The sequence below is a fragment of the Genypterus blacodes genome, unplaced genomic scaffold, assembly GCF_046128005.1.
Source record: "Genypterus blacodes isolate CSIRO-AG114 ecotype Tasmania unplaced genomic scaffold, CSIRO-AGI_Gbla_v1 ptg000017l_1, whole genome shotgun sequence".
Lineage (NCBI taxonomy): Eukaryota > Metazoa > Chordata > Actinopteri > Ophidiiformes > Ophidiidae > Genypterus > Genypterus blacodes.
Window position 1 is genome coordinate 6,999,948 of NW_027466831.1, and position 24,348 is coordinate 7,024,295.

A 24,348-nucleotide genomic window follows, 5' to 3' on the forward strand; every position below is an offset into this window, starting at 1 on the left:
TAAAGGCAATTAAGGTATAAGTTTAATGTTTTTGAAAAGAATGCATATACAAAGAACAAAGACGTCAGACAAAGCATTTGGTTGTGCACCAAAACAACAGGTTATAGTAATTATACTGACTTGGGCTTGACATCAACCCAACTCTAAGCCACCAGTAAAGAAAAACAAGAATCAATCAATCACAAATAATCTTTACCAAAACAGTCTCTATGCCTTTGGAGGTTTTTATTTGACCAATCAGAGGTTTTCTTGTTGTAACTGGCAGGGAAGAGTTCAGATGAGTTCTGACCACTAAATGTAAAAGGAGTGAAAGTAACCTTTTTATATATTTATATATATTTATATATATAAAATTAAAAAAAACAGCACAAACTGAAAAAAAAAAGAAAAGAAAAAATTTGGTAAAAATATCTGGAGCCTACATCAACATTGTGTGCCAGTTTCCATGGTGATCCCACCTGTTAAACCTGTGGTTCAAGCACAGAGACCAAGGCTCAGCTACATGCAGCACCTTACAGTTAGAAGGGGCCAGGAGACGGGACAGCCTGGATGAACACACTGAGGAGAGGCACCAAATTCTGACCTGCCACAGAATTCTGGTGGAAATTCGTGTTCATAGTCGAAGTCTTCCAAATATGGAACTGCAGAAGTGGCTGCCGCCGCCGCCGCCGCCGCTGCCGCCGCCGCACGCCGGCAAACGTTTGCGTCACACAAGTGTTCTCCGCTGTGCCCCTTCCAACTGTTCGCTGATGGCAACGTTTTCACTCTACTCTGCTTTACACTCCCTTGGTCCCCGATAACGCATGAAAGAACGAGCCGCTTTGTTCTGCTAACACTGTTTAAGTTCCCTGCATCTAAAAGGCCAAATCCCGTGGTCGACTAGCAGACCCTTTGCTACCGGGTGCCTTTCGCTCTTCAAGTGAATACCACACTACAAACGGACTGCTACTCTGCACCGCATCTATGAGGACTGGACACCAGATGGCACGATTCACCAGTTCCATTTCCTCTGTGAAAGGTTTGTGTGGAGCTTCAGCCTTACTGCTCTGGATGACCGTGTGTCGGTTCAGACCTACAGTCCGATCTGGAACGTGGAATAAATATCTCAAGACTTGTCGTGTGTTAAGGGGAGGAAAGAGGTGTTGGCAAAAAACAAAAAGTAAAAGAACACTACACTGTTAGCATTTCTCCTGGTAGTGCTGGAAGAGAACATAGGGACGCGGGAACGAGCGAGAGGCGGGACCGGCAGCAGCACGTGCAGCCGCCGGTCAGGCAGCTGGGATGGGCCGGGGCCGGGGCAGGACTCGTCTTCGTGAAAACTTTGACATTGGCTGAGGACGACTAAATGGCTGGCGTCTCTAAATTCATTAGACCACAACACTGACTGGATTTAAATTGATCTATGGCGAGCTCCACGGACTGAATTACTACATGTACACCGGCCTGTGGGTGTCGGCCCCCAGCTGGTGGGGGCGCTGCACCGCACACATCCCACAGCAACCTGTCGGCCAGGTTAGATTCTTCCTCCATCCCAAACTGAGACTGGGGGATGATAAGTTTGTTTTTTTTGTTATTGCAGAGAATTATGTGAAACTTGGTAAGCTGTTTGTGTTTTCTCTCTTAGTCTTCAGCTGTGAAAAAGCTGTCAACCAGTCTTCGCAGAGCAGGGGAGAGGGGAAGGGGGAGGGCAGGGTGGGGTGGGCGTGGTGGATGTATTTAAGATGTGTGTGTGTGTGTGTGCGTGCGCGTGCATATGTCTGTGTCTGTGTGTGTGCAACGTGTGTGTGTGTTTTATAAAAGGTGGGGGCCTCTCATAGCAGCACACATTTGCGTTTCTTCTTGGGCTCTGGGGGCTCCAGTGCAGCCAATATCGCCTCATCAAACACATTCTTTAGGCCTTTCTGTGGACACAAACACACAAACACACAGGGCTCAATGATGGGGCAACAAAAACACTCATGCTAAAGGAAAAAACAAAGTTAAGGGGCAACTGAATAGCTCACGGCAAAGAAAGACAGCATCGGACATCATTTATAGTGTGTGTGTGTGTGTGTGTGTGTACAGTGTAAGTCTGATTAGGGACGAAATGTCAAAAGGAATCCTAATTTCAGTTTGTGTCAAGTCAAACAAGAAAGTGGAGGAACAAGAGCGGACGGGTCCAGGGTTCATAAGGTCGAACCAAAACAGCAAAGCCGTCCATTGTGGACACACACAGGCGCAGCATCAATAGTGGCTTGTGTTCTGGTGATCCGCTCACACTGATCAGTTGGGAAAACACACATCACATGATCAGCTGCAATGACAATCACATTGTAGCACGAGCCAACGCCCCCAAGTCTCAAACTCTCATCCCACTAAAAGAACATTTTTCATTCCTCACTGCCAGATTTTTCTCCTTCCAGTATAAATTGACATTTACGCTGTAGAATAGACCGATACTCTTTTATGACTTTACTTCTGTCACCATTCTGTCAGTGTTGTACTACGCAGGGATCCAGAACTCTTTCTATTTTTAAGTCAGTCAACTAAGATGACTGAATGATTCTCTGAGACAAAACCTGGAAAAGGAAGAGAGACAGAACATGGAGCGCACATTCATTTTTCCTTTATTAATTAAGTTCATACATAACATTTGTATAATTGTCTAGACTTCCATGCAAGCAGGATATGCACTGCAGTAAATTGCACAGTAGTGTCATATATGGAGTTGGACCAAGCAAATCAGAAAGTATTCAACAAAACAAACAAACACAGCCCTGCAGCATCAGAATCTAACATCTTGTTTCCTGGGTCGAGCCCAAACAGACAGAGTGTAGGTGCCATAACTCAAAATGGCCGCTCTGTCTCTATATACTTTATATGACTTCAGTACTTATTGGCCCTGGATGTCACCTAGACTTAGAGCCCAGGGCCTGTATTATTCACCAGCAGCAGTACAGAGCAAACATTTAAATTGGAAGCTCTGTTTTAAGTCGAGATCAATCTCAGTATTGGTCCGGGCGCCCCCCCCCCCCACCAGAAACGAGTGCCATGGAGGGGAAAGACCCACGAAAGCAAACAATGGCAACATCCCTGACAACGTCCCGCATCCTGTGGCTTACTGCTCCCTGTTGGCCAGAGACCAGGTGGAAGCACGCAGGGCAAAAAGAGGGAAACGTAGGGACAGCGGTGAAGATTTGCTATGAAGAATGACACTGATGCAACACATTTCAGACGTGAGGCATTGTGTGTGTGCTAGGAAACCAACAAAACTGAGTCGTTACAGATTAAGGGCAATCAAACAAACATGGAGTTGACTGAATAAGTCAGAGTAGACCGACACATTGCTTATTTAGAAAGCTGCAGTCGGGACTCTGCTAGGTTTTGTAAGCAGCACATGTTGGGGGGTTGAGAAATGGAGTGAAAGAATACAAAAGGACGAGAACACGGAAGGAAGAGATGAAAGCGGCGGTGACGGAGACGTTAAAACACGCAGCATTTCCTCTTTCTCTGCGTCTCGGGTGGGTCGAGTGCAGCTAGGATAGCTTCATCAAATACATTCTTCAGCCCTCGCTACGGTGTCGGGGAGGGGGGGAGAGAACAACAGCACAGTTAGGACAAAACACAGAGAGAGAAAGATGGAGAAGGAGAGCAACATCGCAGAAAATGGAGGAAAGGTACAGCTGTCAAAAAGAGAAAGAGAGGAGGGCTGCGCAAAGGGAAAGCGCGGTGTGGGATGAAGAACAGTGACAGGAAAGAGACCCTGTGCTTCAGCAGCTGAACAGGGGCGGGCTGCGTGGGACGGGAGCGCCGAGAGGAAACGAGAAATGACGTCAGCAGCTATGCAACAGCTTTGACGGGCAGAGGAGAGGTAAAGGAAGGAAGAAGCGGGGGGAGGGAGAAACAACTCAGCTCCATCAACACTATTGTTCTCTGCTCCATGAGCGAGGACTCGGTGCACAAACTCATCTGAAACCAAATTCTCTGCAAAGTCACAGCCCCAACTGAGTATTTATCTCTAAACCTTCAATAGAAAATCTGATAGAAATTCAACAAAGAGATTTGTGGGAATGTTTTTCAAGTACGCAAGACTCTGAACAACACCAGATTCAAAAACAGTGTACTCGGAATTAAATCCCTCCTCTGGCTTCCACTGGACACTTTTTGTGCTTCAACAACGTTATCAATGACGAATCAACATCCGAATAGCTGCTTTTGCTGATGAGTATTTGGAGGATCATGTTGTCCTAGGAGGCTCAGGGGGGAAATTACATAACTCAGCTGAATGATGTCAACTCTCACTGGGTTCTTGTTTTTAACAGCTGAGCTGACCATCCCAGAGAATCTCTCCACTGATCTCTGTTACGTGTTATACAGTGTATAGCTTAACTCAGAGACATTCTACACTCAAAAACACACTATAAACCCAGTGAACACACACTTTGGATAGTTGTATAGCAGTACAAAGATTTACAAAGGTGCAAAAGATCCAAATACTTCAGAAACTGTTTCCTTCCAACTCTCTGCATCCTTCTTTCCTACAATCATTGTTGCACAAAACAACAGCACCAATTTCCTCTGTGTTGACAGTAGTAGAGGTGGTGTGTTTTCAAAAGAGAAGACAAAAGGAGAGGAGGGAACCAAACTGGGGCCAAAGCCAGAACAATGAGGGAACAAATTCACACGGATGCACAGACTCTTTGTGCATCACACTGACAGAGCTGCTGTTCCACACACAGGGAAAACGCCACATACAACAAGTAAACATAACATTTAAGGGCTGTAGTGTGTGTATTGATCTCTTGTACCAAAGGCTAGTCCCTCATCAATCAGCACTCTCACTATAAACACCTTGATGCTTGAGTTTGAAGGGACATTAAAACCAAAATGGCCGGCATGCAGAAGAAAACACAACAAAACCGTGCACAGCTTGAGGACCTATGGACAAGTTCCTCTTTCCTCCACTTTCTTACTTCTTGCCTCAGACGTTTGTAACACGTGTGTGTGTATGTGTTTATGTTGATGTGTCTCTGCATAGATCTTTGGGTCTTACCTGCGTGAGGGCTGAGCATTCCACATATTTCACAGCCCTGAGGTCCCTTGCCAGTTTCTCAGCTGTCTCCACATTGATGGGCTTCTGCTTGTTCTTGGCCAGCTTCTCTATAGTGGAGGGGTCATCACGCAGATCAATCTGAGTCCCAACCAGCAAGAAGGGCGTCTTTGGACAGTGGTGGGTGATCTCTGGAACCCACTGGATTTAGGTACGCAAATGAGACGGTGTTAGTGCTTCACCTGAAGATGTAGACTACCCAACAGACACACTATTTCACTAGATACGTACCTTTTCTTTGACGTTTTCAAAGGAGGAAGGGGACACGACCGAGAAACAGACGAGGAAGACGTCTGTCTGGGGATAACTCAGAGGTCGTAACCTGTCGTAGTCCTCCTGACCTGAAGAAGCCACACGCAATCATTTTACATTTAGGGACACGGCTGTCATCACATATTAGCTCACATTGATATTATGTGCAGTGTAGCAACAATGGCTTGCAATATCAGTTGACAATTAACTTTGACCACAACTTTCCACGTTAATAATTTAATTTGTAAGAGGACAGACGTACCTGCTGTATCAAATAAGCCCAGAGTGTAGGGCTCACCTCCGATCATTACAGTTACAGCATAGTTATCAAATACCTGGAGCACAGATACACACCAATGGTTATCCACACATTTACTCAATACACAGATAATCATGAAAAGGTGAGAGACAAACTTGAACATTATATAAGTATGAACACATGTCTATGAAACTCTTTTGGTCTTTGGGAGAAAGAGGCACTGGAGGCTAAATCTAAAAGATAGGGAAGATTTCCCCTCAACTTGAATTGCTGCTGTGTGAGAAACAATGAATAATGATCTGCAATGTTTACAGTGATGTGAAAGTGTTCACTGAAATGCTGTAGTTTGATTTCAAGAGTCACGGGACACAGTGACTGAATGTTTTCTTTCTTTTAGTGCCACACGGGTTCCACCCACCAAGCACAGAGTACAGATTGTACACAATGGGGATGTGTGACAATAACTTCACCAGTTAAGTTACACAATATCTATTGCTTTGCAAGACTTACAGATCTACATTACATTACGATCATTTGGCAGACGCTTTTATCCAAAGCGACTTACATTACATTACCACCCTTCGCAGAGGGGGGAGCAATTGAGGGTTCGGTGCCTTGCTCAGTGGGACCTCGGCAGGGGCTCGAACCGGCGACCCTCCGGTTCCCAAGCGGAAGCACTACCCACTGAGCCACTGCCTCCCAAAGAGGCACTACTATAGGTCAAGCTGCTTTGTTAGTCATTTTGAGTACCAACATTACTAAAAGGGGCGAGTGGCTGGTGCATGTCAAGAAGAACAAGAGAAAGTGTTGTTGGTAAACTTACCGTGGGCACATATTCAGAGGGAAACTTGTTGGTGGTGTAAGAAATGAGAAGGCAGGTTTTACCCACAGCACCATCCCCAACCACGACACACTTGATGGTCTGCATAGCTGTTATTTATGGTCCTCACTACTCATTCACAATCTGGAAGAAAAAGGCAACACAGAAACAACTTCCATTAGTCAAAAACAACGTCGGTGCCCAGATATACGCATGAGGTTCTTTTATGAACCAAATCAACCGATACTGTATTTATGTCGGTCGCACAAAGGTGTTGTACATTTTGTGCTTTTTGTTGCTCTAACCATGGAAAGCAAATGAGACAGGAAAACAACAGATCAACACAATTCAAAGGCAATGATGTTTAGCTCAGCGGTAGAAGACCAATCATCAGGAAAGCTCCAATTTCTGAGAGATGATGCTTCAATGTCAGTGTGTTTCTCCTTTAAGAGAGATGCCTTCCTTTCCCAGCACACAGTACCATTTGGTGCACTGTGCACTGCCCATAAAACAACATGCTGCACATGTTATGGACTGTGATGTTACACACATGGCGATAGCCTGCAGCCACGTTTGGCTGCAGCATAGCACAATGTCGTATATAAAGGACACGCTTACTGCAGCATTGTTTACTGGTCCATTTTAAAGCAGGACAACGTAAAATGGTTGATTAAAAGGGAGGAATAACAGATTTATATGTTCACGGGCTAAACTGGCTCCCAGTGAATGAATAAAGGACGGTTGGCCAGCATCGCCCTGCTGCTGGTGTAATATGCACCACTGAACTCTAGGTAGGTTAAGATTCTCAGAGCGTCCACACAATAAGTGATCTGAGTCTATGGACCAGGCTCCATTTTTCCTCCATTGGTTGTAATATGTCAGCACTAAGCCACTGCAGAGCTCTGCGCCACTGGGGTGGGGATGAGGGGGGCTGGGGCGTCTTTGAGAGAAGCAGAAGAGAGAAGTAGCAAAGAGAGAACGCTTATAAAAAGGACAAAACCACAGAGCAGACATGTGCAACAAACAAAATGCCAGCAGGTTCTGATGGGCCACAGTGAGATCTACGACAACACACAACATCTTAGTGGTAAAGCTACACAATCTGAAGACAGGGTCGTCACAGCACCTGCTGAGACCAAACTCCACTCAGGAATTTATCATTTTCAAGGCTTTCTAGATCGGCAGCAAAATCCTTCTAATTTTTCCCGAGCCAATGAAAGCGTGTTCTTCATTCTAATCCATCAAGCAGCTCGTACTTCAACACAAGCTGCTTCTTCTGCTGAGACAAGAGATCGGCGCCAATCAAGCGAGACGTACTGAGCTTCCTCCACTTTAACCAGACGCTCCAGTTGGTTAGGGAGTTGCATAGACAGACATTTATTTTCTTATTTGATTTATTATTGCAAATTGCAGCCCACATGCAGCCGTGGGATGCTGACTGACTATTACAGGCTGCAATTTTGTTGAACATTTTATCAGCTTGAGAGTATCATACTGTACTGGGCTAATGTGGTTAGTCTCACCACCTTCCTGGGAAAGTTGGGAGGAGAAAATTAGAGGGTGTGTTACTCTTTTACTTGTACAACTGTTTGCTTTAAAGTTCAGTTTAAATGCATTTGAAACAGTTGCATGATACTAATGATTCACAGTGAATGAAAGGGGAAAATGTTTTAATGTAATATGAATAAGAAAAACTCAGTTGCGTAAGATGTTTTGAAGTGTCAAAATATTTGGACTGGTGGATTATGACACAATGTTGTCACAATAGTGATTTTAATCTGCATTTCCTGTGTCATGATGACTTCACATTTTGAGAATGCCCCCCGATGTTCATTTCACATTATGCTATAAGCTATGGAGGGTGGAGTGGTGTGATCGTGTTTCAATGTAATTTCCTTTTCTAGCTGTGGGCTGATTTGTTCTGTTGTGGGGGAGCCTCCACATCTAAACCAAAGCAAAGGAAGGATGAAATTACAGAAGGCTCGTTTCCAAGCACATTCTGAAAAGTTGGACGGAGAAAAAAGACTGAACTATGTGAATAGTTTGGTGAAAACTCATAGTACACATAACTATTAAACCTCAATAACAGTTCTCTTAACGTGTCATTACTGACACTGTAAGAGTGATTCTGCAACCAATGCTACAAGGAATAGTGCACAGATTATGGTGGTAAACCCTCAAATGGCCATGGATGTAGCCTGGAGGTACAGATTATATAGCAGCATTATATAGCAACCTTGATTTACAGCATGTTTCTCTGACAACGTGAATCTTCGAACTTGAGACTGAACAGCACCACAAAGCAAAGACACAACATCCAAATAAAAATGTCAAAAAAGATCACTGGTGGATACAGTGATATATCACACGTAAACAATATAAAGAGGCCTCTACATTTAAAAGGCTACAATCAATGGATTAAATATTAAAGAAAACCACTGTTGCAGCCACAAACTGACAGCATTGGTAATTGTTGCACTACAAACTGACCACAACAAACTGACCACTGTCTGAAACAAACCATCCACCACTTAGGCCAAGGGAAGAAAGGGTTACTTTCCTGCACCAATTATGATAACAATGTCCACTTTAATAGTGGATAAGAGGTACTATCCTGTAATGCCAATAATTCAAAGTGGTACACTGTGACTAAGTAAAACTGTGAACACATGAATTCTCAAATGGAGGCAATACTGTACATTTAGCAGCAGCTACAAACTTCATTCATCTTATACTCATGGAAAACAGGGGGCAGCTGCACTTGCAATAAAGCAGCCAAACGTAATCCATTCATCTGTTTGTAGGGCAGCAAGCACTGCAAATACAGGTCAACAACTTTAAGACTGTACTGTAGCTGAGATCCAGTTTGATTGGGTAAGAGCCCTAAGCATCACATATCCGATTTGAAGTCAACACATTAGACAGACACACATGTATTAAGTTGAATGTTTGGAATTCTATGAATGGATAATGAGTTTCGGTAGTAAACCATAGGGCCAATGACAGAATCGATACACCAATGACACACACGGTCCAGTCACAATCGCAACGACGCTGAAGGCCAATGACTGGCACTAAACCGGATTGAGCAACTTAACGTTTCCTGGCTCGGCTCTCCTGACAGCTTCCTTTAAAGCTGATCTAAAGCAAAGTGCTGCATTAAGTTGAAGCTTGACCGAGAAAATACGGGGACATCTGGCCGCTTCAAGCTGACACACAAGAGCCTGGAGATAAATCACAAACGCGACCCACCGTGCTCACAACGATACACACTGTACACACAATAACAATATAAAAAATTACGTTTAGTTACTTTGATCAAACAAACGGTGGTGCATTCACGTAATAGTCATTGTGTTTATAGCCAGAACCATTACAACAAAAACGATTAAATCGGGTTAAGTAGCCTAAGCAGCTGAAATTCGGCCACATGAGGCCTTGTTCTGACCCAATAAGCTGGCGACTGTCTAGCGACGGACTTAATACATGTCAGCACTGACGAACCTTGACTTTAGCGCCAAACAATTAATCTGTACAACTAAATCATGACCCCGGCAATGATTAGATAAAGATGGCGGCCCTTTACGTTACTTTTCTATGGTATTTTAACTAGCTAACCGCTAACCCGCAAAAAATTGGTAATATCTGCTTATTTTAAACGCGAAGTCGTGTCAGATGAGTATTACAGCATTGTCGTCAACTAACAGACCGAAGGTGAAAACTGTTAACCCCGCAACACCGGAGGGTTTATTTATTTAACAGCCGGAATACAAGAACGGATAGCCCGTCTCCTCTTTTAGCTAGCTAGCGCCCTCCCCTGCTAGCTTACTTGCTGGGTATCTGAGCGGACCTAAGCGGGTGATGTTACGGAATAATGCCGCAACTGACAATTTCAACCCATGTACCCGAGATGCGAGGTACATATAAGACACGTACAACACCCAAAGTGACAAGACAATGAAGGTTAATTCAATAAAATGTGACAAAAAGACGTAGTTCCGTACCGTATAGTCCTATTTGTGTCTCTGCGCCGGGCGTTGGCAGCTCCGCGCTAGGGGCTTCCCACTGAACAGAACAGGGGCACGTTACGCTGCGCTCAGTGATCAACTTCTACGTAAAGTCAAATTCACGAGTGGCCTGATAACGTTACGTACTTTTCATCTTTCACTACATTACAGTCACACAGCCTTGAAAGACACCGTCGTTTAACTGAATAGTCATCTAGATTCCGATTTCCATTTTAAAGTCTGATTCTTTACAAACAGTAACTAGGGGTGTTAATGTTTTATCTCTTTGCACTTGTCTATAATTTTGCAACCCCAGACCATGGCGGGGAAATAATTTACTGTAGGTAAAACAATCAGAAGCACCAATTCTTAAAAGTGATTATACTTTGTCCTGTTACATTTGTATTCCATATATATTTAAGCCATCGGTTTGACCTACATTATAGCACTGCAATACACGCGCCTGCAACGAGATGGCAGTAATGCCAAATGAACAAAATAATCATTTACGCAACATAATTTGTGAACAGAGACGCTGAATGAAATACAATTGTAAGAAGAAACAAAACTTTTATTCCATAGAAAGAATAATTTGGTAAAAAGGAACAATTACAATATCCATGTTACATAAACAGACATATCCTCAACACTTTGGAAAAAAAGAAACAAAAAAGGATTTTTTTTCTAGAAAAGTTGACGACTGCAGAGATCTGGCATCGTCTTAACTGGTCACACTCTGCAGCAAGGTAATGTTGTCTCCTTTCAACATGATCCTCCCTGGGAGATGTGGACAGATGCACAAAGAGTGAGAGAACAGTAAAAGTGGGTTAAAGACAGATGAATGATGGATGGAAAAAAGATTCAAACTATCAGTTTCAGACATTTAATCACATCAAAATAGCTACAACAACATGTATACAGGTCACTTAACATACGACAGCCAAATCTACTTTTCTAGCTCAAAGCAGCGAGTATTTGAACAACACAAACAGCATTTTGACTGAATCTAAATTAAAGTATAACATAGATTTAATGAATGACAGCCTGAACCCACATGCCTGGTGACAACTTCAAATACTCTTGAATGCTCTTACCTAAAGGCTTTCTGTTCTTAGTCTTCATGTGGACTTCCTCAGCATCATCAAGAACCAAGTTCATGTACTCATCGAATCCCTAAGAAAGGTACAAGCAACTAAGTGTTAAATTTTCAGTGTTCAATACCATTAGATGACAGTGTTACATTAGCCAAACAAGGTGAATTATTGATGAGGTAAATTTCTGGAACATTTGCTGTGTAACTGGTGGCCTTGTGCCCATAAACACCCACAGGTAGCATTTGTTGACGTCAGATTTTTTTTAATTACAGGCACACTTTATATTTTGTGAACGTTGCAATTTTGAGATTGAGTTTGTATCGTCTTTTTCCCTCTCCCCTACATGCTTCTGTGCGATTACCCTCAAATATTTTCACACACTACTACCTCAGTAAAAATGCCCAGGAGGTTTTTTAACCAGGCATCACAACTTTTCCCTCAAAGGATTTACACACAACCAGCTAAACATAACCCCAAAGTGTAAGAAATAGAAACACACCTGCACAAAATTGGATATATATCTTCACAGTGTTGATTTTTTTTGTCATTGCGTAGAATAAAGACATTAAGGCAAAACTTACAATAATGCAGCCCTCTATCCGCATGTTCACCTGCTCATACAACCAAACCTGGATCCGTGAGCGCTAAAAATGAGAAGAACAAGGTTTCTTTAATACATAGACATACATATAATATAACATTAACGAAACAATACAAATAAATTATAAAAATTATAAGATTCGGCCAATTACTTACATTTTGAAGATATCTGAAAATAAGGTTCTGTTATGTACAGTCAAGGAAATTCAAACAAGGTTAGAGTACTTAAAAGGTGAATGTAAGATTGCAGGGCTGGACGAAAGATGGTAGTGATAATAGTAGCCCAATAATTGTGTATTTCACTGACAAAGTAGCTACTTAACATTCTTCTACAACTGTTAATACATAGTAAATTGTATTATGAGCCTTTGAGACATTGAATTTGCTATTGGACTGCAAACATACGATTTCGGGCAAGAGATAAGTTACCTTCCATACAACTTAACGGAAGGAAGAATGTGAACCCGGCGGTGTTAAGTGTGTATATCTTGTGAAATAGGAATGCGTCTAAATGAAATCTTACTAGATGAATTAGATAACCTGAATGCGCAGAACAAAACCATCAAGACATACAAAGGTACTTAGACTCTGAGCCCTGTAAGAGGCGCCAGTGCACAGGCACAATACCAGAATAGCCGGTGGCGCGTTGTTAATGTTACCGCAGCTAAATCTACACAAACTACTGTAATCGTAAGTAAAGCCCGATTATAAGATATAAGAACCAACCACCTTACATAGTAAATGTTTCAGCTGCTGCTTCTCGCGGAAAATGAATGACCGTAGAGCCAAACTAGCCTAGTTAGCATAGCTTCCACCAACCGCGTGTCGTTTTAGAGAAAAAAGGATACGATGGGTTGCACCATAACCTTCTGGACCTTCTGTCCTTGTCCTCGGTACGCCATTTCTCCAACAGAATAGACGACAGCAGATATATGATCAAAGATTGCACGTTTTTGTTTCTCTGCTCCTACGAAACTCTCACGTTGTTAAATGTTTCAATGGCGGGTTTCCTTCAGGATGGAGCGCTTAGTGCTGAAGAAGTCGTGTCCTAATGTTAAACAGCGCCCCTGCATGTTGGAGGCCAGTCCTGCATGTTTTCAGTGAAATGCATCTGAACAGTGGGTACACTTAACTGCTTGCTTGAGTATGAGAAATAAAACAACATTTCTTTATTTAAATCACTCATTACCCAATTGCAGCTTTTACTTTAATAAAAGAGTAACACGCACAACAGTCATAACAGAACATACAGCTTCTGCAGTTTAGAATGCAAACCTCATTCTCTCATGTTGCCCCCATGTTGATGGCATGGTCTTTCATTTTTTAACATGTTCACTTTCACTGTTTTACTGATATGTAACCTATTTGTATGATTAAGAAAATGATTACATAGAGTTGTTTTTCCTCAGTGAAACTAGGCCGGTTTATTAAAAAAAGCCCACAGAGGGCGCTGTAGGCCTATTTGAAAATGTAGAACCTTTCTCAGCACTGGACCTAATGCTCAACCAGTTGAAGTTAGGAAGAAAATCTCCTAAGGACCCGTCACAGACAGAGCATTTTCATAGTCACTCTTGATGTCGCATCCGGGATTTAATTAATAACTACATTAAGCTTCTCCTGCGGTTAAGACAATTAAGAAAAAAAGACTGTCTTTAATTTTTAACCTCAGAAAACACAGCAGTCTAAAGTTGCTGCTTGTAGGTTCAAAAGGAAGCCAATAAGCGCACTGGTATGATGACAATCAGCTTGCATCGAACCATAATTGGCCAAGGTATTCCCTATGATATTTATAGATGGTATTAGGATTGGCAATTTCTTTGTTGTGTACAATATACCTGTAACATGATGAGCTGAGTCAAGGAGGCCAGCCTTGAGTCTGCGGTTAACAATAGTATTAATAACATATAACACAGGCTTGTCCCCCGCCCCTCCTCAGAGGAGAAAGTGTGATGGAAATTATCAGCTGAGGACAGACAGGAGTCCGCAAGTGTGGGAACGCAAAGATGCAAGAAGCCTCGGTGGCGCAGGCTGAGGTGTCACCTTTCAGGGCAGGGACCCCTCAGTCACATCTTAAATGGCAGGGTTGCTCCCGCTTGTGGCAGCATGCGTCGCCCATCAGGCATCGTTGTCAAGTGCCACATGCTTGTCTTTGTGCTATGAGAGGAGGAATGGGCCACTGACTCTCAATGCCACACGCCTGCTCACATTCTCAAGGAAGACTGAGAGCTGGGAGTCTCTGCAGAGTGACACCGGCGCTCCAGCTGGCTGCCATATAGGCCCTGCAGTCAAAATAACAATGAGGAGGGCTAATGTTAACATGCAAAGAGCATAGTGGCCTATACAGCCTGCATGGCCACATTCATTCAGTCAAGGTCATTTGCATCGTTGAACAAGAATAATAATAATCATAATGGAAATAATAACAGTAGTAATTCCTAAACAGTAATTTTATCAGCAGCTTTTTTTTTTAAAGCAGTCAAAGAATTCATAGAACAATGAAAGGAATTTATATTAATTAAAACTGTTTGAATAGTTAAAAATGTGAAATAATTTATTAAAATCAGGCCTTCGGATAAAAGTGTGAAATATATCTAATCGTCATAACAATAACAGTCCTGCATACTGTGATATTGCTCTGCCGAGTCAGTCGATGCAGTGTGTGTTTATTATCTTTTCTCATCCTTTCTAATTTCCTACCTACTCTTTCCTTGTCTGACCTTGCCAAAGGAACTGCCCTGGTTAGATCAACCTCCTCTCTACATCACTTCCTGTTCCTGTTGGTGGTAATTGTTCTTTGGAAAAGGGAAGGAAGACGGAATGGGGGAAGGAGGAGGTGTGTTTGTGTGTGTGTGTGTGTCTGTAGGGGGGGGGGGGGGGGGCATGATGCTTTGTTCCCCTTGTCTACCTCACCTGCCTGACCCCCACCTGACAGGCTTGACCCCTGCAGGCCTGGTAGAGCCAGCCAGACACCCTGCTGACTGCCTGTTTCCTGCCTCGCTGACTGACAGGATATTCATAGCATGCTTGGAACGCAGTCAAATATAGTGTCGGACTGCTACAGTGAGCCAGCATAGGCTGTTATTTACTACAAATGAGGTCTACTGTGGTACAGCAAGTAAATGATACATGTGATGAAATTCCCTTTATTTGATTATTTATCACAAAACAAATTTAACACAAAATTCTGGCATATACAAATAGCAAATACTCGGAATTCTTGAAATATACGAGAATCTCAATTGTCGCTTTGAAACATTTTGCCTTGAGGCAAAAACAAGTCTTTGTCATCTTTCAGGAGGTGATTCATGTTCACAAAGCCTATTAACCACTGAACAGACAGTAAGTCTGAAACTTAAATACAGAAAACACATTTTGTTTCAAGTTCATCTTTCATACGTTTTCCTTCTTCCTCCAGTGATACTTAAAATGGGTAGAAATCTGATTTGAGGAGTCACAAAAATCCATGTAAAATTCAGGTAAAATCCTGATTAGTAAAATACAATATAGCGCTCAAACAATACAGTTTCACCATTAAATAATGTTTGAAAGATTTGGAGCATAATTAATAGCTCATTTGTTGTTGTTTTTTCTCCCTTCTTCTCCTCACTTTGTATTGCTGGAAGCTTGTTCTGTGCTGCCCTCAATACAATACAACACTGTTTACTATAAACCGCCATGAACTGCATCCTGTCACTGCAGGAACCATAACAACTAAAATGTACTTTAAATTATAGCCTGCTGGCAAAATGAACAATATAGTTAGAGATGTACAAAAGTATTAGCTGCCGTCTTTGACTGAGGTTTAATCCTGTCACATTGTTCATGTGTTATTGTGGATAAACTGTGAAAGGGCAGTTTCATTGAGCCAGTTTGTTTTTTATTTTTTTGTGTATAGGTTTATTGTGATGTGTGGTTGTTTCAACCTGTGCCTGAACCCTCTATTCACACTTTCCCTGTGTGACTTACAGTATTTGTGGCGCGGTTCTGTCCATGGGTGTCTGGTCGATGGTATCACCCGCCCGTCATTACTGACAGGTTTATTTTCTTTCATTCAAAGTGGACAATAAGTTTGTTTCTTTAGAGGGTGGAGTGAAGAACCTGGGCTTTAGGAAGCCATTTATAGAAACATGTGTAATCTTGTTCGATATTTTTTGTGTGTTGACTTGACCAAATATGGAGAAAGCTTCTGTATGTGAGTCATGATGTAATTATCTGAGTGAACTGTTTTCCGTTTGCTGATGACCTTCTCATTTCAGCAAACTGAAGTGTTAAAGATCTTGGAAGACTTAGAAACTCAACTATTATTACAGCAACATTATTATTCTCACGTTTTAAATTATATTAAAAAAAAACAATTGAATAAAATAAATACAAATTGTAAGAATATTACTGTCACATTAAAATCAAACCCAAAAGAAAGTTAGACATGCAGCTAGCTCTCTCTCTCTCTCTCTCTCTCTCTCTCTCTCTCTCTCAGAAATGATATGATGCTGGCTGTGTGTGTTTACAGCACCTTCGACCTCTGACCTCTGTAGCTGTATCTGGGTAAAGCCAGTATCAGCTATTGAACATCAGTACATGACAGCTACTGGGGAAACTACCACACAGCAGAAAGAGGAAAAAACTGTTTCCAACTTGTTCACACTTTCTCCATTAAACAATTCATTCAATAGCCACTGCCTTGGACTTGCTCGCACGGGCCTTATCTTGTTTTAACAGCACCGTTGAGATGCACAATACATTTATTTTCCCTCCAATTAACTCGGTGAATAATACGCAGGTCCGATAAGGGCTTTTTGTTTGAAACACTGTTTGTAAAACTGAGGAAATGTGGAGGCATTTTTCATTGTGAGGTTGTTTGGCCGCAACACTGGGGATCTGATGAACACGTCGGCCAATGCTGCACCAGAAGTGGCAGGGTCAGTGAGCAGAGGCACGGAGAGGTGAGGAAGGGGGGGAGGAAGAGGAGGAGGGCTTGGGCAATATCTCAACAATATCTCGGTAACTCCGGACATTAATTGAATATCATTCCAACATCGTCCCATATTCGTCTCTTGTATTCACACAATCATCTTGGTGCTATGAGGCAGCAGTGTGTCCCTCTTCACATGCTGTTTGCTTTGTACCGTGTTATGCTTGCCTGACCTGTTTTCTGTCCTATTTGATACGTTCTTTGTTGGTTCTATATTTGGTCTGAAGGGGGTTTTCTGTATTATTGAATAAACACATTACCCCTCACAATGAGTGATGAAAGAAAGAATGATCTGAGGCGCCGCTGTGACGCTATGAAGGTGTGACTTCTTGCACATGCAGTGTTAGCATTTCCAAAATTATGACCACTAACTCTTTGGTTTTGCGACACAAAATGATTTTGCTTGTTTTTCAAGTGTTTATTGCTCATTTTGTTGAAGAAAATAAATGTGCTTGGAGACGATTTTCTTTTTATTTCATCTCATTTTGTCTGAAAATCTGAACACTCACACGCTTTTGCTGAAAAATTATTGTCCCTCACTCTTACTTTCACATGAAGCAATACACCTGAATGGCATGAGTGAAAGCTCTAACAAAACAGTAGATCAATGGTTAATGCTGGTTCCCATAACCACAAGTGGGGCCAAGATGAGTCATAGACTGGCAACCTGTCCAGGATGAATGCGGGCCTCTGCACCTCTGCTCAGGATGGGTGGGAGCACAGCAACATGGGTGAATGGGTACAGAGCAGTGGCATTCTGTGGTTCTTCACTCTCAAGTATCTCCACAGTGCAGAATTTTAATCTCTCAATGCTCTCTTCACTCCTGATTCACTAAACCAGGCACTTTTACTTGAACAGAAGTTGGTGCATGACAGATCCTGATTGGCTAAAATACTAATAATAAACTTTATTTGTATAGAAACATTCTTCAATGTTACATGGTGCTTGTAAATGTAAAACTGAATCAAATAAAGACAGAATGAGGTTAAAAACAACCTGATGTAAATACACTTTTATAGCAAAGACCCTGTCACCCTTGGTCACCAATCTGAAATCTAACAGCCAACCGATGAAGTGCAGTTAAGAAAGGAGAGATGTGCTGAGATCTCCTTGTAGCAGTAATAAGTCATAGCAGCCTTATTCTGCACCATCTGCAGGCGATGTAGTGCGCTTTGGCTGAAACGGTTGTAAAGGGCGTTGCAGTAATATAAGCGAGAAGAGAAGACTCTGTTGAGATCTTGAGTAGATAAGAAAGATCTTAATTTAGAAATGTTTCTCAGATATAGGAAGCACGACTGAGCCACCCTCAATACCTGAGCATCGAAACAAAGTTCAAAGTCAAATAATACCCAGACTATCCTGTGTGGGACCTCCATCAGTGCATTTCGGTTTTGAGTGCAACATAAATCTGTATGTGTCGTCTGCATAACAGTGGAATTGGATGTTATGCTTATGAATGACGTAGAGGGGAGCATATTTATTAAATATAGAAAAGGACTGACGATAGAATATAGAAAAGTTTAGATATTTTACACTTTTGCTTGAGTATCCCAATTTCCTTTGTGTTAGACGTCAGAGCAATAAGGCTCAAGGTAATGACATTTTCAGGTGACAGGTTTTAGAAGTTGGCCCATAGATTGTTTTGAATTTAGCTGTTAGTCAGCAAAATAAGCGTAGCTGCTATCTCTGCTGCAGCTCTCTGTCACTCAAACTCACAAACTGAGGCTGAGCCAGGTGTCTGATCATTTGTTGTCATCCTCCAACATGCAGAGGTGTCAATGTGAAGATAGGGAAATTCATGTTATCCACTGCTAATTCAGTACGACCACCAGCTTGCACCTGTTACAGTAAGTTCTAGCAGTATAGTGCATCTACAACAAATCCCGCGGAGAGGAATGAGAGCGGGAGAGGCAGCAAATGTGACAAAAACAAGAATTTGCCCACAGTCTATCACTTCTCACATGCTGTTCCATCTGTTTTCACTTCTCGAGGAGACAGATCTTGTTTGCTGTACGTTGTGTAGTGTAGTGGTCATTTTTTTTATCAACAGCAATTCCTTAATTAACCCCACATAGCACAAACAATACTTACATTCTTACTCTGTCAATGGCGTTTCAGAAGAGGTTGAGCAAGAGCTTGACACAGCAAGATCTTGGGTGAGAGCGCTGTACAAGCAGTTTTGGCACACATGCTAGGGATGTCATAGTGAAATCAGGCTAACAGAGTGACATCAACAGAACAGACCAAACTAGCAAACCCAAACAAGATTGGGTCACCAGAGATAGAACATGGATGTCATAACCAGAGTAAGTGATGTCATTAAGGTAACACAATGAGGTCATCTTAGTCAACCATGACTGTTTATGGCATGTTATGGTGACATGGCCTCTGATGTCATAATTCAGTTGTGACTTCATATGACATCATGACATAAACTATGTTATTCAAACTCCAGGAGTAACAACGCTGTCATTAAATCACAGTAAGTTATGCAGTCTGACAATGCTTACCTGAAAAATATATCACCATATCAAAAGTGGTACAGCGATAGCAGAGAAATCATGCTGCAAACGTAGAGATGTGTGTAGTAGATTCAGTCATTCTGCGCCACAAAACCTAAACCCACAAAAACACGAGGCACAAAGCTCTCACACAGCTGTAACGGTTTTACTTTCTAGACTACCTTTGCCCTCAATGCTTCCTTCAGTTGCTTACATGAACCATTTTCCATTTCATCATTTTGACTGCAGTCCTGTCCGGTGAATTATGATTGAAGCTACAAGATCAACACTTGACTCATTTACATCATCAGTGAGTCAACACTGCACTAAATAAAGGCCAGACAAAACTTTATGGCCCTCACAGTAATTTTGTGTAACAATCCATAACTTTGATCCACTCAAAATTCTTCATTTAGGGAAGATACATCCTGATAGATCTTGATTAATAAATTATTGAATTTCTGTGGCGAGGGGAATTCATTCTGATAATCTCTCAGTGTCAAGTCGTCAAGTCCAGCAACAGGAATCATAGTCAAGTGTAATAATACATGTAAGTAACACCCTGCAGTGCTTCATAAAAACGTGTTTATTATTCATCGCTGAACTACTGTAGTTCATCTCCTATTTGATAGAAAACACACATTACCATGTTCGAATATCAGGAGAGCTTTCCTGCATTTAATTACCACACTTGAATGATTAAACGCTGCTTATGAGCCAAAAGAGAAACAGGAAGCATGTAAGTGGTGTCATCTTTGTGATTAATTTGAATTCCTGTATTACAGTGTTACTGATACTGTCTGTCATAATCCAGTTCAGGCATGGGGAGTTTACAGTGTCGGGGGGGAAATCACTGTGAAGTGAAGAGTGCTCACTTTTGTTTTTCTCTCACAGGTGATATATTCAAACGGTGGATAATTATCTTTGTCCTGGGCAATTCTTTGAGTCACGGTGACATTTGTGGTTTGACTTGTCTGTGCAGAAGAAATTTCTGAAATTGGACATTCCAGTTTGAACAGCAATTACTTCTCCTTCTCTGTTGATGTCTTTCAACCTCCCCTGTCTCGCTCTGAGAGAGCAAATTGCCAAAGCAGATATATGTGCTCCCAAACATGTTGGCCACATTATCAGAAGTACATTTCACAAGCTGGTAGGGGTTTAGTGAGTTCAAACTAAATAGCTGAGAAAAAGCCTCTCTCTCTCTGTGTGCTGGTTCTTTCAAATATCAATTACTGTCAAGCATTCCATAATAACGTATAATACATTCTTAAAGCAGCCTTAGACCATGACTGTGGTGCAGATGTATACATGTGTACAATACATGATATTTCTTTTGTAGTGCTGCAGCATCAGACAGTGTGAGAGAGGTTCTCATATGGGGGACAATAAATCATGTTGTGTTTTTATCTCTTATACGTCAGATAATATTGCAACAGTTTGGAAGATATTACAAAACAGATTGGGTTTCAAATGTGATGTTGGCAACTTTATCCAATAAATAAATGCATTTAGGATAAATAAAAGAGTTTGTGATGCTTTATAGATCGGTGGTGCGTGCATGCAAGAACAACTTTTTTTTTAGGGTAGTAAGAGTCTCACTACCTCGTCTACATCCTGCTTCAGAGTTATTTGTCTTGTCTATTCAGGTTTTAGTTTAACCACTCTGCGGATAAGAGCTGCAGAGCATCCTCACCAAGGTCTATTTATCAACTGCAGACTTGTTAAGAGTAAGCCATCACACTTACACACCAGCCAAAAGTATTTTTCACAAGCTGGCGAGCCAAATGTTCATACTGATGTGTTGATAAAACATTGATTGATTGGTTAGAACAACAGTTGTTAATTATGCCTTATTAGCAAATAGTACTAGAATATTCATGCAAACTGTGAGTGTAAAATGAGGAGCGAGAGAAGCGTCGGCAGCAACAGGCTGTAAGTCCTGGAGGATTGTGAGAGGTTGACTTTCCTCATCAGTTCTATGATTCATGTTTGGCTTGTCTCTGTCAGATTTTTGTGCCATTAGGTGATCAGCTGTCCATAGATGGTGGACATGGACAGGCCACAACAATGGCAACAAAGGGCCGTCTCTGCACAGACTGTAATTGACTTAGAATAATGCCTGTTCTCCTCAAACCGCTTGTCTCAGAGGACACAAATCACGAGGGCCATGTTTCATATTACCAGAATCAAAAGCTGCGCACGGATAAAATGAATCTCCCCCTCTGCAATGCCTGTATGGGCTTTATTTGATCTCACAGAACTATTTTATCTTGCTTCCTGTTTTTATCTGCTCATGAAACTGACACCTGCTCACATACACAAAGTCACACACACACACACACACACACACACACACACACACACACATACACCACACACACACACGCACGCTGGCGGCAGATCCCAATGAAGTGCCTAAATATGGTGAACAAAAAGGTCTGCAGGGGAGTGAAAGGAGAAGCGGAACAAAAAACAAATAAGTAATGAAATTATAACAATACCGAGAGAGAGGGCGATAGAGAGACAGAGGGAGAGAGAGAGAGAGAGTAGGGTTGCCACAATGGCAAGGAACAATTGCGCCGCGTCAATGGAAAAAGAGATGTGGGGGGGGTGGGGGGGGCTGTGTGGACAATAGAGCCGGTGACAGGAGCACAATGGCTGCAGTGTTTTCAATTAGACATTATCTCATAGACAGAGTGGCAGGTCTCATTGTGCGAGGGGGCTATTTCAGGGCTGCCTTTGTGTGGGCCAGTGCCATACTCCCCCCCACCCCTCCTCCTCGCTCCTCAACTCCCTCTGCCCCCCACCCTCCAACCCTCACACCCTCGCCCCCGCAGAGGCCCTGTTATCTTGTGTGCGACTGTGTGTGTCCATGCCTGTATGTGTGTGTGTGTCCGTAAACAGAGAGCCGGGCCTTTTATGTGGCTTGTTATTTGCTTTCCATCAGTGGAGGGCAAAGTGTGGCGAGAGCCACAAGGGCTGGACCTCAAGCCCATATGGGGTGATGGTGGGAAAGAGAAAATGAAAGATTGGGAGGAGAAGGTGCGGTTTTGCTGGTTGACCTGTCCAGCTGACCTGCTGATGTTCGGTTTGCCGTCAACTCGTATTTGCAGGCGAGCTCACTGCTCCGGAGACTTTCTGCTCCGGAGCCGTTCTCTAGAATATTGTGTACGATACTATCGGCTCAATCAGGTCACTGCGGTCTCCGTATCTCCATAGGGTAATGTTTGCAAAAAAGCAGCTCTCGTCTTCGGTTTGACATGTTTCCGCTGACAGATGTGTTGTTTTGCTGAAATGAGCGGATGCTTCGGAAGAGAGGGTGTTGCGGTGTCCTTGGTTCTCAGAAATAATGCGAACTTTACTAATCAGACGGGAGCATCTGCGATACATTCTCTCGTGTGGACGCCTGTTGACACGTAGAAAGAAGCGGTTGCTTCGACAAATGTGATTTCGCTGCTCCTATGCGGTTGCCCTGTGTGTGTGTCTACATGTTACTTAGTACTCACCTTTTTTGCATGTTGGTGAGGACGCATCTGTCTAAATGCACACATAAGCAGATCTGCACGATCGCTGTGTCAGCTAAGCAGAATTATCTTATGAGGTTTTTCCACTGTTGGTGTTTATCTCTCGTTGTCAGTGAGTGCAGTGGCCCCCTTTTGGTGTGCATGGTACATTCCATATTTAGGCTTAGTGTGAGGTGTTGCAATGTTGCAGGTTTAGTAGTACGCAAGTAAAATACTACATCATCTAATGTCTTCAAAATTGAATGTTATTTTCATATTTTTTTGAGTCAAAATATTTTAATAGATGGGATATCCAAGAAATCACTGCACATCATTCTGTTCTATTCTATTCTATTCCTTTCTTTTCGCACATTTCAATACGATTGCTTCCATGTCATATTTAGTATTAAAATTAAATCACTCAGCATTCGGCACAAATATAACATTTTACAGTAAATACATTAGTTATTGGTCAAAAACATGTGTATACTGATATCACTACTATAGGCTATGGGCTATTAGAAGTATCTATTCTTTCATCATTTCATCAACCACATTTATGGCAGAGTTTTGATTTCAGACCCATTATCGTTTGGTCAAAGCAGGTCTTTGTGGTGAAGTGCCAGTTAGTCTGCCAAACAACGTGTGTATGTGAGATGCTGGTGGTTCAGAATTACCCCAAACTTTCCAACAACTCTCTTCCACTGGCGTTTCTCAAGGTTATTTCCATCCCTTGAACCAGTGGTTTGACCTGACATTTTTGGAATCAAATTGGTCTCTGTCAGCGATTTCTCACATTTCATAATACAATGATTAGGTGGTGCACTCTGGTTTAATCAATGTTAATCAGTGAAGTGAACTACCGCAGCGTCGGTTGGAATGAAATCCTGTCAACGAGTCGGTAGTGGAGGGTTGAAAAGCAATTCTCTGGAGAGTTGCGTGCAATAATTAGTATGCATTTAACTAACAAAGACATGCAAAGTATTACCTGGTTCAACAAACAACATTTTTCAGTATGAGCACAGACATTTCAGCATACATTCAGTGTTCACTTGTTTACTTGGATGAAATCACAGGCGCAGTACTCAAAAGTGTGTGTTTGGAGTTGCTCAGTGTGTGTGTTCACGCGTAACAGAGTAAAGCAGCAGGTAGGCTGTGAAGACAGTGGTAGATTGAACAGATACTCATCTAATGGGTGAGAGGAGGAGGCGGCGGTGGTGGCGGCGGCTGAGTGGCCTGATTCCAATCTC

At 42.3% G+C, this 24,348-nt stretch overlaps 2 protein-coding genes across 2 annotated transcripts; both read right to left on the bottom strand.

Annotated features, from left to right (window-relative positions):
* On the bottom strand, positions 1–10,505 carry cdc42 (cell division cycle 42). Its single transcript, XM_076140946.1, has 6 exons — positions 10,425–10,505; positions 6,424–6,564; positions 5,604–5,676; positions 5,321–5,430; positions 5,033–5,230; positions 1–1,901 (listed from the first exon to the last, which is right to left on the bottom strand). The coding sequence occupies exons 2-6, from the start codon at positions 6,526–6,528 to the stop codon at positions 1,812–1,814; spliced, it is 576 nt and encodes a 191-aa protein (XP_075997061.1). The 5' UTR covers positions 6,529–6,564; positions 10,425–10,505; the 3' UTR covers positions 1–1,811.
* Positions 10,506–10,977: 472 nt separating this feature from the next.
* Positions 10,978–13,157, bottom strand: snrpe (small nuclear ribonucleoprotein polypeptide E). Its single transcript, XM_076140853.1, has 5 exons — positions 12,970–13,157; positions 12,278–12,304; positions 12,103–12,165; positions 11,522–11,600; positions 10,978–11,204 (listed from the first exon to the last, which is right to left on the bottom strand). The coding sequence occupies exons 1-5, from the start codon at positions 13,021–13,023 to the stop codon at positions 11,149–11,151; spliced, it is 279 nt and encodes a 92-aa protein (XP_075996968.1). The 5' UTR covers positions 13,024–13,157; the 3' UTR covers positions 10,978–11,148.
* Positions 13,158–24,348: the final 11,191 nt, after the last annotated feature.